This window comes from Rhinoderma darwinii, chromosome 9 (assembly GCF_050947455.1).
Source record: "Rhinoderma darwinii isolate aRhiDar2 chromosome 9, aRhiDar2.hap1, whole genome shotgun sequence".
Taxonomy (NCBI): domain Eukaryota; kingdom Metazoa; phylum Chordata; class Amphibia; order Anura; family Rhinodermatidae; genus Rhinoderma; species Rhinoderma darwinii.
In genome coordinates this window covers 63,315,808-63,325,190 of record NC_134695.1, presented here as the reverse complement: position 1 = coordinate 63,325,190, position 9,383 = coordinate 63,315,808, and the positions used below count along the sequence as shown (strand labels likewise).

At 41.5% G+C, this 9,383-nt stretch overlaps 1 protein-coding gene across 2 annotated transcripts in view; it reads right to left on the bottom strand.

Annotated features, from left to right (window-relative positions):
• Positions 1-368: 368 nt before the first annotated feature.
• Positions 369-9,383, bottom strand: part of ANO1 (anoctamin 1) — a 76,601-nt gene continuing 67,586 nt past the window's right edge. For both annotated transcript variants that reach the window (XM_075837961.1, XM_075837962.1), the window contains 5 exons: positions 8,444-8,596; positions 5,879-5,931; positions 4,213-4,397; positions 4,018-4,123; positions 369-2,792 (listed from right to left, as the gene is read on the bottom strand). In XM_075837961.1, coding sequence (XP_075694076.1) covers positions 2,532-2,792; positions 4,018-4,123; positions 4,213-4,397; positions 5,879-5,931; positions 8,444-8,596 — 758 coding nt within the window. In that variant the 3' untranslated portion in view covers positions 369-2,531. The remainder of the gene's footprint in view (positions 2,793-4,017; positions 4,124-4,212; positions 4,398-5,878; positions 5,932-8,443; positions 8,597-9,383) is intronic.

Sequence of the window (9,383 nt, the reverse complement as noted above, 5' to 3'; positions counted from 1 at the left end):
ATAGCTAAATTAAAATGGGCTGGTTCACGACAATACCCTATCATGCCAGCGCAAAAGTCGCCAACACTAGTTGCAATCCTCTACTCCCTGTAGGACATATTGGGGGTATGACCCGAAGGCCATATATCCATACAGTTGATCGGGCATTGAGACTAGACCATTCTCTTCTCATGAGCCCCATAGCAACTGCATGATCTGCCACTATAGCATGTACACCCTTGACATATATAGTACCCACTGCTCAAGGTACCCAAGAACCCTATAGAGCCCATTGCCCATTTGTGTGCCAATATATCTTCCTTGAAGGGTCTACTTTTAGAAGGGAAAAATACCCTACACATTTACATAGAATTGCATATTTACTTTATTATGAATAGGATTTTAATCATTTTCTAGAACAGATTTATATTGATTTACAACATTTCTTTAAAAAAACACACAAAACATTTAAAAGGAACTTGACTTATGACTTAATGTGCCACCTAGCTTTATACAGAACGTCAGTAATCGTTTACATTCATGCTTATCCCATGCTAATCTTTCTTTGACAGCGTTCATCGATGTACATGGCCTGTGGTTATATAAATTTACAGGAATGTCATTGTTTAAAAGACACTGGACGGTGTGAGCACCAAGGGTTTATTCAAAGGCAAAGACTATGAAGCACGTCCCAAACGTAGGACCTCAGTGGGGTAGGCTTGTTCTTTTGGCTCTAGAGATCCACCAATGCTTTGTCGAGCCTATGGGACACCGTCAACTGTGTCGCTACTGGTTTACATTCAGTATACGACTGTCATAGGCAAAGGCCTTGCCCAGTTAATGCATATCCTGGGATTAAGGACCAGGATTGAGATTACGGACATTCTTCAGATGTAATGGGGACTCGATGGAAAGTCTGGCTTGATACCAATCATGTAAAAACCAATATTAAATCAATGTGAAATGAAGTTATTATTTACTATTAAGATGTAATTTATGCTATTTTCTGCATTACAACATTAAACATTTTCATACTCTTGTCCAATGTAAGGAAGACTGACGAGAACAGTAGGACATGTTCAATGGGCACCTTCTGCTGCCAATGACCAACAAACTCCCTTCCAAGGTTTCCAAAAATGTGACATGTCTACTGTATGGCTCTAAACAGGTGACGGATTTGAAATGTATGGTAAAGCCTTGTATAGCCAGCTATACATCCGGCCTTTAATAAATATCCTCAAACTCCTGTATGACATTCCCGGTAGAGAACCATTACAATTGCTACTTTTTTTTTTATAGTGTTGTTTTTTGTGCACTTTAAGGTTCCGAACAATACACATAGCCTGCCGTCTACAGGTGATGGGGCAGAAATTGCATGGAAGGAGCCAATGTTTTTGAAAATTTAGGCCATCATCTAAAGTGGGGTGACACACAAGAGGTTATGTGGCCTGGTATATAAGTGGGGTTCTCAATTGGGCTCACACAATAGTGGCCTCCCCACTATTTAGAGGATGTTTTTTTCCGTGCTTAGAGTCAACAGGCGACCCTGACAGCGTAACTGGATCAGATATGTTATAACAACTAGAACTGCTTAAAAGACTCACAGGAAAACCATTACCATAAAATCGAAAAGCAATTTAAAGATTTAGTGTTACCCACATCTCATAGAAATAAACCTCAGGAGCTACTCGGAAGCGCGAAACACAAGGGGTGCCCCACAATCCATAGCACTTAATAGGTTAAACAAGGGGTATTCGTCTTCTAGCAAGTAAATGTTAACGTACAAACAGGAATAGATTAGTTTTACAATAAACTTTGCATCAATAAATAGATTATAAAAGTTTCATATAAAGAAAAAAAAAAAAGGGCATCTTTACATTGCATAGGTAGGGTCTAAAAAAATATCTTCTCTGCAAGCTTAACCCCTGTAGTGCTGGAGGACACTCTCCAGTCAGACAAAGTTCAAGAAATTCTTCTCCATGTCCGTAGAATTGGTGCGACATCTCAGAAGATCTCATCAAGGATTCTGGAGAGCATGTCATGTTTGGCTATTAGAGGAGAACTCCAGGAGTCTTGTATGTTTTAGGACATTGGGGGCATAGTCACAGATTGCTCATGAGGAATGTCAGCAACGAGATGTCCGTCATTGTTCACAGATCCATGAAATCGTGCCCTTGTCCCATCCAAGCTTAAAAGAAAAGACAGATGTGCAGTTTATGGTTATGCTACTGCTTATAATAGTCTGCAAGACTCCCCAGAAAAGTTGATATGTTCCACAAGTGACCCAGCAGAAGGCACATATACCCAAGACAGAGGAAATACATTCTACTGCTACTGTATAACATGCAGATGAAACTGAAGTCATCAAGCCCATCAAGAAATCCCCTGCTGCGCTGCTCATGCCCAAGTGCATGGTCCTCTGTCCACACAAGGTGGGAGCCAAGATAGGCTGCACAGACACTAGTTTGCCAAAATCTCAAGAGTCAAATCTTGGATGACTCTTCGGTCAGTGGAATGAATGCCCAAATAACACGTCCACCAGGTAACTTGTTCTACACGTCCACACGGTTCGAGTACGCAGAGGTTGTGCTCCCCGTGCTGCTGCGGGAGAGTCTGGGGCTTTGGTTGTTGCAGTTTTCTCCTTTTTTCTTATCATGTTCCTTCCAGGTTTCCAGCATTTGTAATTTTCCCTGCTCTTCTTTCAAGAATACCTCAACCATTAGGACTTTTTCTCTGTGGATCTGTTCACTGATGTCTTTGGGAATGTCTGGGATTATCCAGTCAACAAAGTCACTCATGAACATGACCAGGTTCTGCAACAGAAGAAAGACGACTACGTGAGAGGAGTCGGAAAGCGCAAATAAGTCAAAGCATCCAAAATAGATGAACAGATTGCAAAAGAGGTGAAACAAGAAGCATAAAATGCAAGAATGAGTAGCATATATATCCGATACCTGTCCTTTAGATGTGTCTGTAGATTACAGGCTGCCATATATTACAGTCTGCATTCAGTCTATGGACCAATAGGTGCATGTGATCATAAACCAACCTGAGTTTACTCAATCAGGGTGAGTCTCCTATGACAAGTTAATTTGTGATAATATTCTAAACCAAGGAGATACTATTTGCACAGTGCATTAATCTTTGGCTTTATCTAGACGCTTTTTTTTTTTTTCTTTTTTAAATTATGTTTTTATCTAAAATTTTTAAAAAGAAAAACAAACATCCAATGTGGTATATAATCAAGGCAATAACCGCAATTACGCTTTTCATTCTGAAATAAAAATAGAACCCCCCCCCCCAAGGTTTATATTTATCACTGACCGAACTACAGTCCCAACCACTGTCTCAGGAAGGCCAGTTTCAGACAACCATAATAAGGCTGCTATACCAGGACCCACCCCATGGGTCTAGTAAACCAAACTCTGATCACAATAGAACTCTAGTTCGGTTTAGAAGAAGCGCAGCGGGTCCGGAACATGGATGTTTAAATGCTGCCATATTATGGCCATCTGAGAATCAGTTTTTTCATCTCTTCTATACTCCCAAGATGAGCGCCTGAAGCTCCTTAAGTTTTAGGTGCTCAGATGTTCTGACCCAAAGAGCTGCACAAGCGGTACAGCTATCTAGGGGGCACATATACAAAAATCAGAACTGTACATCTCAAATCTATACAGGTGTAGACAAAAAATTTCAAAACCCAGGATCCTAGTGTGATGACACAATAGGGGGAATATATGAAAAATGGTGCAACTGCTCTCAGGTATGCCACCAGGACAGGCAATGTAGGGTATGCCATTATGCCCAACAAGGTGCATGCCTGTTGGTAACATTGGGCCCCTCTATTAGCCAGGCAGAATTGTACCTGCAGAATTTTATCCACCACCTTTTACACTTTATGTAAATGGAAAGCCATCGCTGTGCCTACAACGCTGTATTGGTAGTGGTGGACCTTCCTAAAAACAGTGCCCAAGAAGAACATCATTATTTATGGAGTTGCCTGGAAATCTGATTTCTTTGCTTTGAACCCAAACATACCTGAAAAACGATGACAAAGGCCAATCTTGCTGCCAGAACTGCCCAAAATTCCTTCGTAATGTCATATTTTGTCTCAGACCAAGGAGGCTCCCTGTAATCTTTGTATCTAGAGAGAAGGAAAGATTTCCATTCAGTAAGATGCACCTAGTATACAGGGATTGCCGAGGAGACAAGGCATGTACACAGCATTGCTACCTGCATATCTCCACTGGGTATCCTACGTCCTGATCAAGGTTTGGCCCGGTACCAGGCTTAAAGTCACTGACATTAAAGTAGGCAAGTGTGTTGTTGAGAAAGCCATGCATGGTGCCATCTGGACTGTACATGTACAGGTACACGAGGCGTGGAATGAAGTCAGAGGTGAATGAGATCACAAAAGCCTGAGTGGTAATGACAAATGAGATGCATTAATCAAATGGCGAAATTGCTAAACGTTTTGCACACATTTGGAATCCGAAATTTTTTAAATGTTTCACTCCTCCGGCGTCTCAATGCAAAATTTGTAACCAGGAACCACGGCTGTCATGTGTCAGTTATAGGACTGGCATCCTCATATGGGGCAAAGTCCTTTTGAGCCCCCTCCCATTGCCCAGATTTGACCACGATCTCTGCACCCCCTGTAGTTACTCCCTGGGTATGTACACACTGACTAGGACTGCATAGTTTTCAATCACATGAGAGTTGTATGACGTTATAGAACAAAAGATCTACATAGCAAGCAGTATTTCCACATATGCAGAACAAGACGACAGTTCATTGATATGAACGGGTGCTATGTAATGCTTCATTTCACCTGTGGTGGCGCTGCAGGGAAATTGAACACTTTCCCCCACAGATTAAAGCTGATCACTGGAGGTCCCAGCAGCAGGAAACCCTGTAATCAGTTTATGGTCAGGGGTGTCTTCTAACAAAAAGTGATTATCCAAAGTGGACAAGCCCATTGAGATCTAGATTGAAGATGAAGAAAGTGGACATGGTGGTGCTAAACAATAAATCAGACATAATTCAGATTGGGGCAGTCTTGGGTAAAAATGAGCCCAAGGTCCAATACAAATGGATAAATTTGTGAAACCATGTAGGTTATGCTATCCCATAAATCCCTCACTGTACGTTGTGAGAGGTAGACTTTAAAAACACTTTGGCTCCAACTACAAGTCAGAAGACCGTATTAAAAGCCGTATATCAGGGGAAGAATGTAACAGCACAGATGGTGTCTTGGCTATGAAAACGTATCTGTTATATGGGAACACATGAAAGCGATATTGGGATATTTATGAACGTCTAGAGAAAGAGGAGACCTTAAGAGGACACCTTTCATGACCAAACCCCTGGACTCCTGTTTCTGATTGGAAACACCACCGGATGCCCTAATATAGAGAGATTTTACTCAGCGTTTCACGAGTTTGTTCAGATTTTCAGCATGTTTTAAATCACAGTCTTTCACCTTTGTGATATACTTTGTATTTCAATTCTTGAGAGCAGGGCTAGTTCTGTGTACAGGTTTTCATTCACTGAATGTAAGCAAAGATCTTGAAAACAGTGAGGAAACACAAAAGGGGCTGACTTACTAATCCTGTCTAAGTTTTAGACAGCGTAAACTTAGACTAGGCAGTCAGAAGATGCTCCAAATTTATCATGGCGAAACCAAGCCCTTCCTCAGGGGTGTTTATACGAAGTTTGGATTAGAGGCTATTTCATCCGAAACAGCACGTATCAGCCTATTTCGCAAAACACGTAGCAACCCTTTGTCTTCATGTCCTCTGTGCTGCCCAATATTTTGCTATTCTCCTGTACATGTGTGACAAATGTCTGAGATCAGAATAAGAATGGACACTTCCTACCATGAAGTGATATCACTTACATTTATTATCACTGCAAGCTTTCCAATTCCTCGCAGAATATTATACCAAATACCTGCAAAGAAAAAAAAAAAAAGTGCAGCAATTACTAATCACAGCTACATTAGGCTTTTCCCTAGGACCCTCATTTACATTATTGACACAGTTAATCTCCACCTTTTAATACCAGGTAATTTTTAGGTCCAACATTTTGTACAGATTCATTTCATAATATTTCAAGTGTTAAAATGATGAATATCTGTCTCACTGCTGCCACCACTAGGGGGAGCTTAGGCACTTCCTGCATATGGTTTTATTATGGAGTTCAATGTATTAAAAGTATGCAGTAAGCTCCCCCTAGTGGTGGCTGCATATATAATTTTGAATATAAGTTTCATACTATAGCAGTGTATGGCAAAAATACATATATCTTTAGTAATATTCACAGTAGATCACGACAGGTTGGACTAAGCAGTTTGTCCTGTCAGAGCGCTTCCCTTTCACCCTGTGGTGGACCTGTAAGAACCTTCTCTTTTTTTTTTTTTTCTCCACAAACAAAAAAGAAATATATAAAATATAAAACTATACAATTCTACCATTTTATTTTGGAAATTATCCTTGCATTTACAGTGCAAACATATCTAGGAAAGTGTCAGCATCTTTAGTCAACAGTGGATGGAGTCAATGTACCATTCATTGACCACTGGGTGGTATGGAAGGTAAATAACCAAGATCTAGTCTTGTGGGGTGCCCCATAGCAAAGATAAACATAAGGCCACTTTAGGTGCTGCTTGATACCCCCTCACACCTAACCACCCACGACAAGAGGTCCTGTTGCCCCGTCCGATTTTCATGACTGGTACATTTGCCACTTCCTTGTTTGCCAACATTCAGGTTCTCCTCAATTTAGAATAGGCCCCTTCTCTCCAGGGAACCAATAGCAGCCACATAATTTACCTTTGATATGAATGCCCTTGCTAAGAATGGTAGGTGTCTGGACAAATGTAAGTATTTGGCATTCATAAATCTAGGGTAGAAGCCAACTGACTGATCGCTTTGCCTCTGACCCCCCCACAAAATTAAAGAAGACCTGTCATCTCCCCAGAAATGACTGGGGAGGCCACAGGTCCTCAGACATTACGGGGGAGGCAAATACTAATTTGTCCCCACGTGCCTGAGGTCTCATCTGAAGCCTTAATAAATCCAGACAGTACCAGATTACTAACAGGCGCTCTATAGTAGGGTCCCGAGAGAGAGGAGTTAATAGAAGGTCAATATAATAGCACTGACGAAAGCTACACTTGTTCAAACACTGCAGATCCTGGAGAACCAAAGTTTAACTTGCAGAACGAGATCCTGCCTGATAATGTTACAATTTATTAATAGCCATTGGTGCAAGTTATGTAAAGTGCTGCATGTAGTTTACTCCATGTCAGAGGCTCGGCCAAGCCCGACAGTGACACGGAACATACTCCTGAAAAACTGCCTTTACAATCTCCAGCTGGATGTTCCTCAACTCTAAGACAAGTGTATGCTAGTCAAAGAAAAAAAATACAACCGAGATTCCATAATGCTACAACCAGCCACGATATTAAACATCGCACAGATGACAGCATATTACTCAGTAATGGGGGCTATTACCTTGTTCATGTTTGAAGTCCAAGATTGGCACGGTGGGGTGACTACTAAAAGCTTCAGGGGTAGTGCAATCCTCCAACTTTGGGACATCAACAAAGGGGTGACAGGTACAAGTGATGTAGGGTGTGTGCTGCAGTAGCAGTAACAATAGCAGTTACAGTGCCCTCCAAATAGCGGCACCCACAGAATTTTAATCCACATAGCTAGCACCGGGCACTAAGTGCAACTCTCTCAATTGTTTCTGCATCCTTCAAAACAGAGATGCAAAGTTCTGCCTGCTTAACATTTTCTGCCTGGTACCGTGTGGTTTGGTCTTCTTAGCATCTTCTGTCTTTTTCTTGCGACTTTGTGGGGCTACATTGCAATCTATTTTATTATTTTGCAGTATTTAGATGGCCCTAGTCAACAACAAATTTGGTGCAACGATTTTGTGTTGTTTAATGTCTAATTTTTCAAATACATCATCGACGTACCTTGAAGTTTTTGGGCCCCAATGCAAAATCTGTATCAGTGCCCCCCACCTACCATGTGCCATTTATAATACTGGCATCTCCCTATGTGGCAAAAGGGCATTTGCCCCCCCTTGGGCACTAGGACCCAAGTGCAACTACTATATCTGAAACCCCCAACAGATATGCCTACCACTATATCTATCTACTATTTCTGCAATTATTTATTTCATATATGTGCCTCAGTGTATCTACAGACCACTACAGCTCATGGGACCCTAGCCTACAGATGGAGCAGTTCTAGAAGACATACCACAGATTAATCTCTCAATGGTGACAGGTTTCTAGGAACACTTGTATAAAAGAAATTATGAGCCTGCACTGCGAAAATGACAGCTGGAGTGTGACTGGTTGTTGCGGACATATCCCATCAAGCTAAAAAGGTCGTACGATGACTGACCAGAGAGAAAACCTTCCACATTGTGCCTTTCGGTGACTTACCAACATCTTTTGCTCTGACAGCCACGGGTCTTCTTAGCTCAGTGATGAATTTCTTGGCGTCCAGTCTTATTTCAATTATGTTGTTCAGCAAAGCAAAAAGAGGAGCCAAAGGGAATGAGGCAACAAACAAGGTGACGAATCCAAACTGGATAACTGCAGGGAGGGACAAATAAAAGGCTGTGATTTGGATGGATATGAAGGTGGGATTTCAGAGCTTATATGTGCAGGTTACATATTCTTGGATACAGAACAGCAAATATAACAAGTCTATATAAAACTCACTTTTATTCAAGCCATAAGCTTGGCATGAATTTTAAATCAGGTATTAAATTAAACCTTGTGGCCAGGGCCTGATTTAAAGATCAATGGTTTCAATGCAAAGTCTATGACAGGGCTGCTTCACCTACCACGAGCAATTTTTTATACTTGGGAGTCTGCTTATGTGATATTGGGCCAGATACTAGGGCCCGGGTGCAACTGTTACCGCTGTCATAAGCAGAGCCCACAATAACTACGATCGTTCAACCTCATACATTTCCATCATGTCGGCAGTACGTCTCACTGATTACACAGTGAGATGACAACGATAATATTTTGTGCAGCATAAACGAGCAGATCAGCTGATGAACAAGCATTTGCTAGTTCATCGGCTGATAATTTCCCTGTTTACCCAGGGCAATGATCAGGAACCAGTGTTTATATGAAAGCTCATTTGCCCGATCATTGGCCCGTGTAAAAGGACCTTAAGGCTCCACAACGACACAGTCACCTGCATGCCGCAGTAAAATTGCAGCATTACTGTGAATATTGGTTGACTTTACTATTTTCCCAAGGGCAAGAAACACTGTAAGAAAAATAAAAGGCAATTGCAACTTTTTTTGCACCCTAAGGAGGACATTGAATTCACCCAGGAATCGTGGCAATGCCACCATTTTACCAC